General features: G+C 43.2%; 2 protein-coding genes and 1 pseudogene across 4 annotated transcripts in view; 1 reads left to right on the top strand and 2 right to left on the bottom strand.

Annotated features, from left to right (window-relative positions):
• The window catches only part of LOC132592153 (uncharacterized), a 31826-nt gene extending 24076 nt beyond the window's left edge, over positions 1-7750 (top strand). Inside the window, 5 exon segments of the mRNA XM_088669677.1 lie at positions 1273-1662; positions 3425-3551; positions 5521-5646; positions 6444-7568; positions 7571-7750. Of these exon segments, the coding sequence (XP_088525803.1) occupies positions 1273-1662; positions 3425-3551; positions 5521-5646; positions 6444-7568; positions 7571-7608 (1806 nt within the window). The 3' untranslated portion in view covers positions 7609-7750.
• LOC148685694 (uncharacterized) lies at positions 7034-16436 on the bottom strand (annotated as a pseudogene). The gene is made up of 2 exons (XR_015950050.1): positions 16004-16436; positions 7034-9153 (listed from the first exon to the last, which is right to left on the bottom strand). The product of XR_015950050.1 is annotated as an uncharacterized LOC148685694 (transcript).
• LOC118093497 (nuclear body protein SP140-like protein) overlaps positions 12828-17194 on the bottom strand; it is a 27393-nt gene continuing 23026 nt past the window's right edge. For both annotated transcript variants that reach the window (XM_035132726.3, XM_088669700.1), the window contains one exon: positions 12828-14333. The gene's annotated coding sequence lies outside the window, so the exon portion shown is untranslated. The remainder of the gene's footprint in view (positions 14334-17194) is intronic.

Genomic DNA, 17194 nt, shown 5'->3' with positions numbered 1-17194 from the left:
CAAATCAAGGTACACTATGCCTACACATGGATGTTCTGTTGATCCATCACGGCTAATAAAACAGCTAATAGATCTAGAACGCATGTGATCTTTTCTCAAGCTATCAAAGCTAGTGACCTCTTGGGTCTGCGTGTAAATAAGTGAGAGAGGCTTAAGCCCGTGTTGAAGCCAGTTTTGAAAATGCAGAGGAAAGGAGGATTCTTTGGAAGAGGCATTAATGGTGATAAAAATGTTGATGACAGTATTGCCTAAGGAAGGCAAAATTGAAATGAGTTATTAATGTTCAGATATTACTCATTTCTTTTCTATACTGCTTCATATTATTAAGAAAAAAATCTCAAAGTAATTAGAGAGAAATCTCAATACAGTTTGTGTCCATAGGATGTTGAGAACATTAACTCTGTAGATGCAGGAGTTCTCTCCTCCTGATAGTATCAGATTTGATTGTTCTTTGTCAGGCACCCCCAAACTGCGGCCCTCCACATGTTTTGGCCTACAACTCCCATGATCCCTAGCTAACAGGACCAGTGGTCAGGGATGATGGGAATTGTAGTCCAAAACATCTGGAGGGCCGAAGTTTGGGGGTGCCTGTTCTTTCTGATAGAGCAAGGGGAACAAAACATTTATGGGCTTAAAGCTGCCTTCATTCTGCAGGCCACATTCCAGTGAGCTGTGTGGCCAATGTATCCACATGCATGCACCTTGCTTTAAATATTTTTGGTCAATATTCCTTTTGTTTGTTTGTTTCTTAGGCTGTACAGACACCATACATTTAAAGCATGGTGTATCCCCCAGAGAATCATGGGAACTGTAGTTTATTGCTACAGTTCTCAGCACCCTTAACAAACTGCAGCTTACAGGATTTCCTGGGTGAAGCCATGTACTTTAAATGTTAGGTGGGTCTGTCACAGCCTTCATCATACAGAAAGATCTGTTGTTGCCTTTCTAAGATGCTTAAAGTTGCAGCCAGGATCAGCATTCCCTGGCCACTGAACACACTCAGTGCTCTTACTGAGTTGTTTTTGGATTTCCCTATCACTGCCTTGGTTCTCCCACCCACAAATATTTGTACTTCTGTAAACCTTGGGGTTTCCTCGAGTCTTTGGATAACTTCCTCTCGTCCATGGGTGGGGTCGTTTGGGCAACATTGTCATTCACAGCCTGAACCTCAAAAATAGAAAGAGTAATAATGGTTAAAAAAATGTGTTTTTGTTTTTATTCTTGACTTTTATTCTACACTGGTATTTTACTCTGTGTTTATTTCTTTTCCAGCAGGGTAGTGTAAAAATGGAAGAGCAGGGACCGAGGAGACCCATTGGAATGGAGAGCCTGGAATCCAAAGCAAAAAGATCTCCTGCAGGACAAGTTGACACCTTCAGGGATCTTCTGCCTCAGGTAGATTTATGTCAAATTAAGCAGGAGCCGGAGGAGGAGGAGCTGCAGCAGCAGCACTGGGATGCCCAGTGGCAGGATTTCTTGAAGATAATGCACCCTCATCGTTCAAGCTGGGAAACCCCACAGGCTCCCAGTCCTCCCCACTCTGGGGATGGTGTCCTCCTGGCCTCCTTCAGGGGAGCTGCAGATGACAGCCAGTGGCCCAGCGGGAGAGCAGGGGGGACAGACCAGACCCTGCTCCTGGACACTGAGGGGCTTCTAGGAAAGGTAAGTGCCCTCCTCTCACCTGGGTTTCCAGCACCTGGAGGTCACAGGTCCACTGCCCCTAGATATGGAGGTTCTGTTTAGCTATGGTGGTGAATATTCCTCCTCTCTGCACTTTCTCTCTAATCCCCTTTGAAAAGGTTTCTAGACTAAACTTTATTATACATGGGAGATTTGCGATCATATCTCCTGATGTTGTTACTTTAACGAAGCAACCACAGGGGACTCTGAATTTCATCAGAGCAGAAGCTACGTCAGAAGAGGGGTCCTTCCACCAACCCCCGTTTTACTCCTCTAAATTGCCTCCATTTCCAAAATGCTCTTGTCTCCCCACTGAGGTAAAAATCTTGGCGTGTCTTGCAGCCTTAGCACTGCCATGGGCAGTGTAAATAGAATAACACTTGCAAGGTTGTTGCAAGATTTATTAAGATAATGGCCAGGTTCAGATGACTGAATCGCAGCCTGAAAATGTGCTTTACAAATTAGCACAGTTTTTAAGGATTCTTTGGCAAAGTTACGCTGAAACCTAAGTTGACCCAAGTTTAAAACAAATATCTCCTGGGCATCAGAAACAGAATGCGTCACTCCAGGAAGGACTCCCACCCACCCGTTAGTGAGAGAGGGCCAAAGAGAAGGACTCTGCCTGGGTAGTTGCACAAATTTATAATCTGTGGTCCTGCACTGGGAGCAAGGCTAACAAACCGGGGAACTGGGAATGTGCTAGATCCATCTCCCCCTGCATCTGCCAGCTGACCTAATTGTCCCAGTTTACCTCATGATTGGGCCGGCCCTGATGGTGAACTCTGATCTAGCTGGGCAGTCTCTTATGAGCCATAACTAAGCAACTTTCCATTTTGCCCAAACCAGGAAACTACAGCTGCCAGATCTGGAACAAGCCAGAGTATTTAGCTAACTTCAAACTGTGTTTGGTCAGAACAGGAAACTCTGGTTGATCAGTGGGTTTGTGGTTTGACTGTCCCCACTGCAAAGAGGCTGTACACTCAGGTGAAAGGCTCCTTCAAATCCCTCCTCATTTAGTCAAGACACAGTAGTTCAGAATGGGCCAACACATGTGAAGCCTTCTGAATACTCTTTAACAGGGCAGTCCTGTGGAGGCCATGTTAGTGTGTATAGGATAGTGGCCTACACTTTTGTCCAAAAGCTATTTAACATTATTAACTCACCCAGGGTCATGGAACACACCAGCCCAAAGCTTATAAGTACAGCCTGACAGAAGTACAACAGTCAGCAACACAGAGGCTCATGTTTCCCTCAGGCAGCTGAGACCCGACAGCTGCAGACTCCCACTCCTCTTGACGCTGAAAGGAATTTAGATAACACGATAGCTGGAAGCAGGCTGCAACAAAGCCAAAGCTCTCGAGAGGCACAGGCAGGCTCATAGAGCAAGGGAGGGATCTTTCCTTCACCGGAAGAGGAAGCAACTGACCCAGTGAGGCCAAAGGGTAGACGAATGGGAAGGGTTTAGACAGAAAACAAACCAAGAGATGCAAGGATCATAGGTTCAGTATATTCTGCAGACGCCGGAAGGGTTCTTCAGAAGGGTCAACTTGAGTGTACTTGATGGATGCTTGACGCCAGCTCTCCGAGGCTAATTGCTTGTTTCGCAATAAATCTTCAAGTTAATTATGTCTTGTGTACTGTGATATCGAGCTGACAGCCTTGATTTCTGACACCCAGGGTCTCTGCCAGTCAGTTTCTCTAGCTTTTCATGATGTCCTAATCTGCATCCCGATCTCTGTTCCAGGAATTGTTGCCTGTGGAAGATGTGGTTATTAAGTCCCCAAAGTCTGAGCAGGATCCCTTGGACACAGAGAACATCCATCTCTCTGCAAAGGCTGAGGGAGAGAGTGAAGAAGAGGCCAGCTTTCTGGGTAAGGCAGTGTTTCTCAACCTTTTTTGGGCAAAGGCACACTTGTTTCATGAAAAAAATCACGAGGCACACCACCATTAGAAAATGTTAAAAAAATTAACTCTGTGCCTATATTGACTATATATAAAGTAATTCTCCCACGGCACACCAGGCAACATTTCGTGGCACACTAGTGTGCCGCGGAACAGTGGTTGAGAAACACTGGGGTAAGGGTTGGGGTCTGGGTCCTTGGGTGCTTTTGCAATTTACGGAGGGTCCAGCAGAAGCCATTTCCTCTCTCCTTCCTGAAATTCTTAGACAATGGGAATGCCAGAACTTCTGAGTTAGCGTTTTGCAACATAGTACACTCCAGACATTATGAGATTCCAACTCCCCTCACCCACAGCCAGCATGACCAATGGAATGATGGGAGTTGAAGTCTGACAACTTCCAGAGCGCACCAAGTTGGAGAAGGATCCTGGGGGAAGCAAGCCCAATGATCAGCCTCGAAGCAGAACGTACTGTACAATAGTTCCAATGTTAAATTCATGGAGAGAGAGAGAAGAGGGAGAACCATTACATCTCTAGGAAGCTGACATGCATTCTGTGATGGAATGATTGACACGGCACAATACTGAATTCCTTCCAAAGTTTTCTTCCACATGAGGTTTTGCGTGCCATCAGTGTACACAAAAGCATTGAATTTGTAAGCATGTCTTGCACAGTTGTGCGCAGGGAGGTCTAGGAAAAAGAAGGATAAGTGAATTGTGTAAACTTGCTGGTGTTACAGACTGGGGTTGTGTGTGAGAGGTATAATATTTTATAGCACCCCTGTAATTTTATCCATCTCTAAGCTTACTTGGAGATACTGTGGTACACACTTGGTACATATTTCAAAATAAGTACACAAAGCCAACAAAGAGACTCCCAAGTTTTGTTTTTGTGACTGTGTGGAACCCAGTTCAGCTACTGATTGATTGATTGACTGCGGAAATGGATAAAAGCTGCAAAACCAAAAGAACCATTTGCAGAACAATAGAGATAAAGAAGCAAATTATTTCCTTTTTAAAATAATGTTTTTATGGAACAAATTTAACAAACACATTACCAATCAATATAGCCAATTACATTTCCCCCCTTTTTATACCCTTCCCTCCCTCCCTCTCCCACGCTCCTGAGACTTCCCTATATATAAAGAAGCAAATTATTTCCAAGCATGAAAGTTCTGTCTGTTTAAGTGGTCTGGAGCTTATTTGTTTCACAGTACAACTTTTGTTTTTGCTATTTATTTTACATTTTTGTTTTGGAGGCTTTTTCGGTTCATTTGTTTTTGTGACTGTTTTTGATTGATTGATTGATTGTGTGACTGCGGAGATGGATTAAAGCCCCCCATCCAAACAATGCCTATGATCAGTGCAGGTAAGAAAAAATGTAATTTTAATTTTGATCAACTGCAATACTGTCTTACTTATTTTATAGTACAGTACATTGTTTATTGATTTCATTTTATGGATCAATGGTCTCGTAATGTTAGGACGCCAACAAGACAGAAGAGCAGCAGTCAGGGCCAGATGAAGCCGAGGTACATAGTCCAGGTCAAGCCAGCAGTCAGGGTCAGATGAAGCCGAAGTCCGTGCAGTCAGGAAGCCGAGGTCAGGGTTAGCCAGGAGTCAGTATGCCGGAATCAGGAAGCCGGGGACAGGGTTAGTCAGGAGTCTGAATACAGGAATAAACACACGGTGAGCGTTTCAGCTATGCCTTCAGCACGGCAGTTGCAGACGCTGAATAATGGTTATGAGACCTCCCCTTAAGTATCTGCTTTCTACGCTTTCTACGAGCTGCAGCTGCTTCTAATTGCATTCTTCTTTTCTCCGCTCTGCGTTGTTGAGCTATGAATGGGGGGGGCAAGGGGGCTGGCTGATCCCCTCCCTGACTGGGGCCTGCTTCTGACTCAACTTCTCCCAGCTCTGATCTGTCTCCCTCTCTGTCAGATACCTCTTCTGAGGAATGCCTCCACCAGTATTCCCCCGGCATAAATTCCTCACATTCCTCTGTGGGTGCCTCCTTGTCAGGGGGGTTGTGCCACCACTCCTCCTCATCTGTCTCAACCCTGACACGTAAGATTGTTAAATTCATGTTCAAGTACTATTTTAGGGGTTGTTTTTTAAAAAATCTGGAACTGATTACTCCATTTTGCATTATTTTCTATGTGAAGGCACACTTTTATTTTAAAACACTTTGGTTTTGGAATGTACTTCCGGAATGGATTAAGTTTGAGAACCAAGGTACCACTGTACTAGTTCCTGGAATGCACAGGAAGGCAGAGGGCTCTTGTGCTCCAATCCTGCTTGCTGGTTTCCCACAGGCATCTGCTTGGCCCCTGAGAGAACAGGATGCTGGAATAGGTGGGCCTTTGCCGATCCAGCAAGCTCTTCTTAGGATCTAATATACTGCAATATTCTCACAGTTGCATGTGGCATAACAATACTTAAGTTTTGCTAATTACTCATAGAAGATACTGTTACTCGAGCCTGAGATCATTTCCTCACTTGAAAATGAAAAATACAGAGATGTGTTTAAGGAGCCCATTCCAACGTAGATCAGTATTATAAAGTGCTGCTGTTTTATTTCGTGTGAATGGAGAGATAAAATAATAATAATAATAATAATAATAATAATAATAATAATAATAATAATAAATTATTTATACCCCACGCTTACAACAGAAAAATGAAATATGAGTGACCATGTGTTGCTCTTGCCATTATCTCCTCTGCATTCCTAAAAATTTGGAACATAGCGAGGACAGTGGAGAAAGGAGAGGGTGTTAAAATAAGAGAAGGTGTACATTGGGATTGACGTGTGTTCAGTTTCTTTCTTGTCTTTCTTAACATGATTCCCCCCCCCCCAACAGGTGAGGAAGATGACAATCAGAATTTTATTGAGCCACCTGTGAATTCATTGGGAAGAACAAAGAAGCAGTTAAAATGCAGGGAATGTGGGATGTGCTTTAGTCTCATTGGAAGACTGAGGACACACCAACGAATTCACACAGGGGAGAAACCATTTAAATGTATTGATTGTGGAAAGAGTTTCAGTCGAAGTGAACACCTTCGAATACATCAACGAACTCACACGGGGGAGAAACCATTTAAATGTATTGAATGTGGAATGAGCTTCAGTCAAAATCCCAACCTTAGAAGACATCAACGAATTCACACAGGGGAGAAACCATTTAAATGTATTGAATGTGGAAAGAGCTTCAGTGAAAGTGGAACACTTAGAAAACATCAACGAACTCACACAGGGGAGAAACCATTTAAATGTATTGAATGTGGAAAGAGCTTCGGTGAAAGTAGATCACTTCGAATACATCAACGAACTCACACGGGGGAGAAACCATTTAAATGTATTGAATGTGGAAAGAGTTTCAGTCAAAGTGGACACCTTCAAACACATCAACGAACTCACACGGGGCAGCAACCATTTAAATGTATTGAATGTGGAAAGAGCTTCAGTGAAAGTGGAACACTTAGAATACATCAACGAACTCACACAGGGGAGAAACCATTTAAATGTATTGAATGTGGAAATAGCTTCAGTGTATGTGGAAAACTTAGAATACATCAACGAACTCACACAGGGGAGAAACCATTTAAATGTATTGAATGTGGAAAGAGCTTCAGTGAAAGTGGATACCTTCGAATACATCAACGAACTCACACAGGGGAGAAACCATTTAAATGTATTGAATGTGGAAAGAGCTTCAGTGAAAGTGGATACCTTCGAATACATCAACGAACTCACACAGGGGAGAAACCATTTAAATGTATTGAATGTGGAAAGAGCTTCAGTAAAAGTGGATACCTTAGAATACATCAACGAACTCACACGGGGGAGAAACCATTTAAATGTATTGAATGTGGAAAGAGCTTCAGTGTAAGTGGAACACTTAGAAAACATCAACGAACTCACACGGGGGAGAAACCATTTAAATGTATTGAATGTGGAAAGAGCTTCAGTGAAAGTGGGAATCTAAGAATACATCAACGAACTCACACAGGGGAGAAACCATTTAAAGTAAGTAATAAACTTTATTCACATTAGCCAAAGGCCATAGTAATGAGAAAACAATACAATATGTACAAATAAAAACATTGAATAAAAGGCACATTTTAGTATCCTAAATTATCAGTCAGTTGGTGGCCCTTAATCTAATTGTGCCATCTATGTACTGTATCTAGCAATCTTTGCTATAATCTGGTCATTTTGGTATGTTAAGAGGAAGTGAATTATGGCTGCAGATGGGCGACCTCGGATGGTTAGTAGAAGTGGGGTAATAATCTCATTCCTCAGGTCTTTGTAGAGGGAACAAGACAGGAGGACATGTGCCACTGTTTCTATACTGCCATCCCCACAGGGGCAAACTCGTTTTTCGAGTAAGATCTTTTGGAATCGGCCCTCAAGTACGGCAGAAGGCAGAACATCCAATCTAGCAAGTGTAAACGCATGTCTATATTTTGGAATAGCGAGTTTGTGCAAATATGGAGCCATAGGATCAAAATGGGAGGTAGGAAAGTGAGCATACCATGGACATAAGTTCTTTATAATAGCCAGATTATTCTGGTGCTCTATATCTTTTAAACGTTGCCCGATTAGACTTTTTACTCCTGTGGGGATAGGCCGCAGGAGAGAAGTTTTTGATGAACAATTTTGGTCCAGGCACCGATTTTGGTCCATGAAGAGTTCTTTCCAAGGTCTGTACTTCTACCAAAGGGAGACTTGCCTCCAGTCGTAATGATGCATTTGGAAAGCATGGCGGGACAGGAAAAAACTGAATTAAAAACTTTGATTGGACAGATTCCAGAGTGCTGCGATGGTTACCAGTCCAAATTTGGGCCCCATAAAGTAGCTGCACTAGGGGTTTGGCTTCAAAAACTTCTAAGGCTGATGGAATATATTTGCCATCCTTTGTGTGGAAGAAACGAGTCAGCGTTTTGGCACTTTGAGATGCTTTTACTTTGGCACATTTTTGATGTGCGTCCCATGACTCCGTTGACTGGAAGATAAGGCCCAGATACTTGAAGGCTTTAACCTGTTCGATTGGCTGGTTATCCATGTGCCAGCTCTGGGGCCTATATTTTCTTGAGAAGACCATGACTTTGGTTTTCTGATAGTTTACGGCCAACTGTCTCCAGCAATATGCTGAAAATTCTCCTATCAGTCTTTTTAGACCTATTTTTGTTTGGGATAGGAGAACCGCATCATCCGCATATAATAGCACTGAGATTGGTTTTGCGGCCAGTTTGGGGGCGTGGAACTCCGGAGAAGTTAGACATTTAACCATGTCATTTATATATAGGTTAAATAATGCCAGAGCTAGGATGCATCCTTTTTTAACTCCCTTGGTAACTGGTACTGGTCCTATGATTGGCCATTTGGGAAGCAGCGTATGTTCAGCATGGTGTTTTTGTAGAGACAGTTGATCAGAAATAATAATCTTTTGTCTATGGTTGATGTATTCAGTTTGGCCCAAAGTCTTACTCGTGAGATTGAACTGAAGGCAGCTTTCAGATAAATGAAGGCAGCATACAACACCCCATGGAGTTGCTTGGCGTATTTGTCTATAAGATGTGCTAGGACAAAACAGTGATCTCTGGTAGATCTGCCTTACCTGAATCCAGCTTGCTCCTCCGCAATGATAGCATCGGTGTCAATCCAGTTGCTTTATTTGTTGTAAAGGTGTTTTGCATATAGTTTACTGGGTATAGGTAAAAGACTAATAGATCTAATACTGAACGGGTCCGATGTAGGGCCCTTTTTGAATATTGGGACAATTATCGCAGTGGCCCAGCTGTCAGGGAGTAAGTCAGTTGAATCAATGTGAGAGAATATTGTCGCCAACAGGGGGGCCCACCATCCGATATTGGACTTCAAGAGTTTTAGGGGGATGTAATCTATGCCTGGGGCTTTGTTGCTGTTTAGCTGTACAATTACCCACTGTGGCTACTGGGAGCCAGTTTGGTAGATCTTCTGGCAGAACACCTGGGTTATTATGCTGAGCTGCCTGATCATGAAAAAGTGATTGGAAATATCGTGTCCACTCTCAAGGTTCAACGGTGCAAATAAGTCCGTTGTGCTCCTGGTCCAATCTATATATATAAATATATATAAATGTAGGCATTGAGCATGCGGATGAAACAACCTTTCTCCGTAACTGCTGAACCGTAATGTAACAAATTTGGCCACAACGTTCCATGCTAATCAGGGATGGATCTGGCATAAAAAATTCCAAAGAACCACATGTTTCACACCTAAAATAATGATTAAACACAAAAAGTGGCACCCAAATTAGACGTCGCCACCAGAGGTCTGAAGACTCCAGCAGCTGCGCTGCCAGATGACATCACAAAATTCCACAGCAACCAACTGAAAACAGTCCTTTTGCAGCAACAAGGCCCAGCTTTTTCAATAGGCTGCAGCATTGCCAAGCAGGGAAAAACAAACAGAATAGGCCCTTTCACAATGGGGGGGACACAGGGATGAGGCACAACAGAGGGGGGAAATATAGCCGGGGGGGGAGGGAGGACCCTGAGTCAGCCAAAGCAATGGGTGGGTTGGGACAGGGAAAAATGAGTAGGCCGACCGCCAAAATGGCCATTCCGCCTCCAAAGCCCAAGCCCAAAGCCTCTCCTGGCGGCTGCATTAATAAACACCTGGCAGCATTAGGCAGTTGTTCATCATTTCCCCTAACATGCACTTGGGGGCATGGCGAGGGGTTTTTGCTTTATAATTTAGTGGGCGTTGTGTCACATGCGAGGCTACGGCAGCCATTTTAAGTAAGGGCAGTCGTGCCCCTTCTAACCTAGGCTTTATACTATGACTGATTACCAGCCTCTGCGTCTTTAAAAAACAACAACCATGCACTTTCTCTCCCCAGTTTAAGTCCTCAAACCAACACCACATCCTACATTCAAAACACCTACTCCAAAATTAGAAAATCCAAATAACCAAAACAAACAAACCACAAAACACACAACGCCCAAATCATACAATACCCACCAAAATAAATGACAACCCCAAAAATAAAACAAAACAATAGTAACTTATGCATCTCATGTTCATATTTCAAATAAATTAAATCTATATACAGTATATAAAAATGTTCATGATGCATGCGCAGTAGCCAATGTATGGAAATACAGGGGGGAGGGAGCAACTCTCCCCGGAGACAACAGAGGGTTCAGACAATAGTGCATGCTGGGAAACAGAACCCAGAAGCTGACAGTTCCTTCTCCAAGGGTGGGGGCCAAGGTATGGAGAAACAGGGGGGAGGGGCCAACACTCCCCAGAGACAACAGAGGGCTCAGACGGGGGGGTGGGGGAGCAGGGGGCTCAATAACTCATGAGTCAGGACAGGGTGGGGCCAGTCACAGGGATGTGCCGGAGGGGTGGGGGGGAGGGGGCTTGATAGCTCATGGGTCGGGACAGGGTGGGGGCAGTCACAGGGATGAACCAGGGGTGGGGGGAGGAGGGGGCAGGATAAGTCATGTATCCGGACAGAGTGGGGGGAATCACAGGAAAGAACCACAGCAACGCGTGGCTGGGCCAGCAAGTCTTTAATAAAAATACAAAAAAGAAAAGAAGCAGCAGTGGGCTGCAAATACGAGGGCAGTGGAAGCAGCAGGGCGGTCTTGCCACCTGCACAATGCAGCCAGCGAGCTCTGATGCTCAGAGAGGCAGGAAACAGCGCCAGCCAGGGGGAACCCGAGAGTGGCTGCACTTTCCTGTCCCCCCACCGACAGCAGAGGAGCAGGATTCCGGTGCAGGGACAGAATGAGGAGCCAGAGGGGCAGGAGGCGGGGGGGCAGGAAGGCGGAGCAAGAGGAGGAGGAGAGCATGTGCCTGGCAGGATCAGCCCCTGAGTAGTTGCCCTGCCGCCCGGTAAAAAGCTTCACTCTGCAGCTTGCTCGCTCACCTGCTCGGCGCGTGCTTTGCTTCTTCCTGCTCCAGCAGGCGGAGGAGAGGGGCGGGCCAGGGAGGGGCGTCAGCGGCCGCCCACCCCTGGCTTCCGCTCGAGCAGGAAGAAGCAAAGCACGCACCGGCCGAGCAAGTGAGTGAGCAGCCAGGGACCGAACGAGACCCGCCCCCATTGCCCCCCCCTTGCTATGCCCCTGCCCTTAGCCTTTCTCTCAGGTGATGAAATGCCCATTCCCTCGCTCTCCCAAACCTGTTGCAATAGGTGTTGCCCATAAAGCGTGTCTCCCTTGATGAAATGTTATGAACTCTTTTGTCACACGCTCACACGTGTCGTTCTAGCAGAGCTCTGCTCTGCCTCCAACCCCTGTGATCCGCCAGGGCTTTCCAGGACATGTGAACTGAGAATACACTCCAGTGCGTGCACATCCTCTTGCATGTCGAACTGTACAGAGGACGACTCGTATTAATAATTCCTTCGCCAAAATGTCTTCCTCCTTTGCAATACAGTACATAAAAGTGGTGCTGCAGCCTTGAGAATCATGGCGCGGATAATTCCTATCTCTTCTATAAACTGTTTTAGTTTATTCAGTCGCACTACTGGGTCATTGATGGATGTTAGCACGCTGTATATGAGCTCAATGAAGAAGCTTGTTCCACGATCTGAGTATGGATGCTTGGCAGGGCGCAAGATTTTGGCGGAGAGAATGGAGCACAGTTATCATTGATCACACTCTTTCGTGTGTTCAACTTTCACATGGGGCTGGCAAGTTAATGGATTTGTTGCCTTATTTCAGTTAATAGATTTGTTGCTTTTCAGTGGAAGTCTGGGAGGCGGGGGCAAAGATGTTGAGCTTTTTTTAGTTTTGCCCAAAACTAAAGCAAAAATGCAGTTTATTATTATGGGAAATAGGCCAACATGGGCTGCCATACACCCGTATTTTCCCAGACATTTACCAGATTTCTACCAGGACACTGCTAGAGACAGCAATATTCCATATATGTCCTGGAAATTCCAGATGGATGGCAACCCTACAATAGTCCAATGGCAGCATATTCTTCAGGCAGTGAGAAAGCCAACAAGCCCTCTCCCCTTCCCATTTCCCAGATTTTCACTTAAACTGCTCTCTTGCATATATTCAAGATTTCAAGTTGGGAGGAGAACTGCAATGTGCCCCAATGGAGATGCTTCTTTATTTGTCTCTAATCCTGTGCCTAAAAAGAAATTAAGCAGGTGATGTTTTTCCCGCCACTTAGCATATGTCAAATTTTAGGCAGCTGAAGAAATAGAAGGGCCAATTAAAAAAAGTGTCAACTAGAGTTGTGCAAATCCAGGTAGTTTATTTCCATGAAGTCTTCTATATTTCCCATCTTTACATACACAGATGCATGTGCCTTGTTGCAGGTTGCTCACCCAATTCACATTTTCAACAAAAATTACCGTACATTTTCTAGTCCTAATGCAAAAGCTAGTGATTAAACTTAGCAAAATCCCCCCTCTCTTTTGAGCTTCATTCATTTCCTTGTTGCAGAGAAGGGGCTTCTCCCGCTCCCTGCAGCAGTGTAGAAAGCTTGATACATCAAACAGAACAGTGCATATGAAGAAATTAGCCATCTTTTATCCACTTCAAAGTACAGCTGCACTTTGTACAGAAAAGTGGAGCCATTGATTTGAGGCGATTAATGCAAAAGTGTATTAGGAATAAAACAGAAGCTAGCCCAACAATTCATTCTTTAAAAAGTGACCTGGGCTGCTTTGGTACCACATCCTTTCCCATTTTCCTTTTCAACAAATATTTTATGTTTTCAGAACTGTGATAAAAAAAATAATGAAACAAGGAAAAACACTTAACATGTGTGGACTGTAATTTCCCAAACACCTACAAACATACAAGGCAAGGCAAACAATACATGGTTGAAAACAGTGAGTCAGGCATTTAAGCTGAGTGCATAAGTAGACAATAAACCATCCCACATATGCTATGTTATGTGTTTCTGAAAGTGCTATTTCTATTGCTTGTCAAGCAAACCACTTATCATGAGTGCCCCTGAATCTTTTTCATATGAGCTCCCACAGGGACATGAAGGCCAAATCTTTATGTAGCACTGAAAGGTTTGGGTCAGTTTGGTTTACAGTGAAGCAAAGACCAGACATCACATCCTCTGATATGAAAGCTTTGTCCTTAATCACTGGTGGGTTGTTGAGAAGCCTGACTGTTTTGACTTAGGGCTCATCCACACTTCCACTTACCATTTACCCTGCTGCTCCCCCCCCCCCCAAGGGAACCTGCTGCTTACCACTGAATCGGAGCATCAGTCCTGGGGGTGGATGTTTGCTCTGATTCAGTGGTAGAGAGTGGGTTTCCCCAGGAAAAGTGGAAGGGCTCAGTCCCGTGCCTAGAAAGCAGAAAACTCTCAGACGCATGTTTTCTAGACATGGGGGAAGTGAAGAGTGGACGAGCCCTTAGTGTTTAGCAACTGGCTTGAAGTGATACCACCCGAAGGCCGTTTTGCTAGTCTCGACCAACTCTAGGTACTTATTTCAGAAGCTGCCTGGGCAGAGAGTGGCTTGGAAATAAGATGCTTGACCTGCTACCCCTGAATAAATAATCTAGTGCATGCATCCCCAAACTTTGGCCCTCCAGATGTTTTGGACTACAATTCCCATCTTCCCCGACCACTGGTCCTGTTAGCTAGGGATCATGGGAGTTGTAGGCCAAAACATCTGGAGGGCCAAAGTTTGGGGATGCCTGATCTAATGAATACCTTGAGCTATGATGGCCACAGGAGCTTATGAGTAGCAAGTAGCTGTAGGCTTTTGTAACGCCTGCTCCTGGTTCTTTTTTTTTTTATATAAAAAAAAATAAGCTTTATTTCTTTTCTTAAAAACATAACAAATTCATAAACCGTAAACAATTATAGACAATTATAAAGACAAAAACAAACTAACCAACAAACAAAATTATACAAATCAACAATACTCCACATCAATACATTTACATTAAAAAGTCGTTCTTCCCAACCAATTATACATCGCTTTCCTTATAAACTCTCTCTTACTTGCAATATCTTTTCTTATTTTCTTACTAAATCTATTTACCCATTTTTATAGATCCCTTACAAATTTAAATATAAATTTCCCCCCATGTGAATCTAGTCCCAACAGATCGCTAACTCAGTCTTAATATTATTTTTCCTAAAATAAAATTCCACACATTCCCATTCTAGTAATAATTTTTGTTTAGATATATTCCTAATCGCTGCCGTCATTCTTGCCAGATTAACAAACTCAATTAATTTCACCTGCCAATCCTGGACCGTGGGCACCTCCTCTTTTTTCCATCTTTGGCCAATTAATAGTCTAGCCGCTGCGCAGGAGTAGAGGAAAATATTTTTCTTCCCTTCAGGTATATTCTCCGGTAAGATGCTTAACAAAAAATATTCTGGTTTTTTCCTGAAGGTGATCCTTAACATTTTTTTCATCTCTTCATATATTTCATTCCACCACTTATTAATCTTTTTACATCCCCACCAGCAATGAAAATAATCTCCCACCTCATTTTTGCATTTCCAACAATTCTTTGATTCATTTTTATAAAATTTCGCTAATTTCTTTGGCGTTAAATGCCATCTATACATTAATTTCAGCATATTCTCTTTGATGCCCACACTGGCTGTGAATTTCATTGTTTTTCCCCATAATATATCCCATTGCGTTTTAAAAATCGGTCTACCCAAATCCTGGGCCCATCTAATCATTACACATTTAATCTCTTCATCCTTTAATTCCCATTCCAATAAATATTTATACATTTTAGATAATGATTTTGTATTGTCGTCAATTATAATTTCCTGTAATTTCGATTTCTCTTTCCCAAATCCAATCTCTTTATGTTTCTTGAATAGACTTTTAAGTTGACAATATTGAAGCCAGCTGGTGCAGGATGTTTTGATTTCTTCATAGGATTTTAATACTAAATCATCACCTTCTTTAACTATTAGTTCTTTATATGTCAACCAACTCTCCTTCTTGCCTTTTCCTCCCATCGCAGTCATCTCTAGTGGGGAGGCCCACCAAGCTGTCCTAGGTTCAATTAAATTTTTAAATTCATTCCAGATACCAAAAATCGATTTTTTTTATTACGTGGTCCGAGAAATGTTTAAATTTCCCTTCATTTTCTGCTAAGAGGTAGGCATGCCACCCCATCGTATTCCTAAACCCTTCTATTCCTAGAAGTTCTTTATCTTCTAAGGAGATCCACTCCCTGAGCCAACAAAGACAGGCTGCCGCATAGTAAATCCTTAAATCTGGGGCTCCCCATCCTCCTCTTTCCTTAGCATCCGTTAATAATTTGTACTGAATTCTCACCTTCTTTCCAAGCCAAATAAAATTGCTCATGTCTCTTTTCCACATATCAAAGACCTCCTTCTTCCCAATCACTGGCAGCATTTGAAATAAAAATAAAATCTTAGGTAATATTGACATATTGATGTTACGCGCCTTGTCTATCCTCACTCTGTAGATTTTGTCTATGTCCATCAATAATTGTTCTTCTTTTACTTGCAGCCATTCAGACAGTCCCTGGATTATTTTCTCCTCAATTTGTTCACCTGCTGTTTCTGGGACGCCCCTTATTCTGAGAATCAGCTCCTTCTGTTTCATCTCAATCAGCGCCATCTGATCGGCTAGATCTTCCTGCATCTTCCTCAATTTCCGGGTTTCTTCTCCCTCTTTTTCCTTTGATGTCTTAATTTCTTTAAATTCTGTAGTTATTTTCTTGATTGCATCATCATGTTTGGTGACCTTCCCATTTAAATCTTTGACTGCTTTGTCTAATTCTTTATTCTTTCCATGTAATTCTTTTATTTGACTTGATAATTCTGAGATCATTTTTGTATTCCCTTCGACTTTCGATTCCACAGAGTCCATCTTATCATTAAGGTGTACCAATTTTTCATTCAAAGTTCTACTCATTTCCATAATCAGTTCTTTGATATCTCCCATTGTCTCACTCTCGCCTGCCATTGGGTTGGATTGTCTTCTTGTTGAGCTTCCTGTCGAGGTTCCTTGTTGTTCTTTATACTTCCTTATAGGCATATTATACAGTTCTTACTCTTTTTTTTTTTTATAGGAAATAAAGAATAGAAAGTCTTTCTTTATTGTCTCTTCTTTCAAAATTCAAACTTCCTCTTTATTAGTCTTATTATACAGAGACCCAAAATCTCTCTTTCCCTTTGGGAGCCCCTCATTCACCTTTAGCAAGCCATTCTGATCTTTTGCAGCTTTATCTCAAAAATAAGGATCGTTTTGTACTTCTTAATCTCCCTTTCAAGAAGTCAGGGCATCCAAGTGCTGTTCTCGGACGGCGTTCCTAAGCAACACGTTGCCCTTCTCTCCTGCCAGAGGCTCCTGCTCCGCTAGTTGTCGCCGTAGGATTCCCGTCTCCAGTCCTCCCTTGCCCCCTCCTTCCTCCTCCTCCTCCTCTCCCTTGCGTTGGAACCGGAAAAGAAGCTTGTGGAATGACTTGTCTAAAGTAACATCTCCATTTTGAAACAGTTTTGAGCAAACCAATTCCAATAGTTACTTTGTTATCCCCGCGTTTCTTTCCTTTCAGTCTTTTAATGAGATCGGCATTAAACGCGGCACGCGATCTGACAGCTTAAAAGTTCTAAGCTCTTATTTCACAG

The sequence above is a fragment of the Zootoca vivipara genome, chromosome 5 (assembly GCF_965207765.1).
Source record: "Zootoca vivipara chromosome 5, rZooViv2.hap1.1, whole genome shotgun sequence".
Taxonomy (NCBI): Eukaryota; Metazoa; Chordata; class Lepidosauria; order Squamata; family Lacertidae; genus Zootoca; species Zootoca vivipara.
This window is presented reverse-complemented; position numbering and strand designations above follow the sequence as displayed.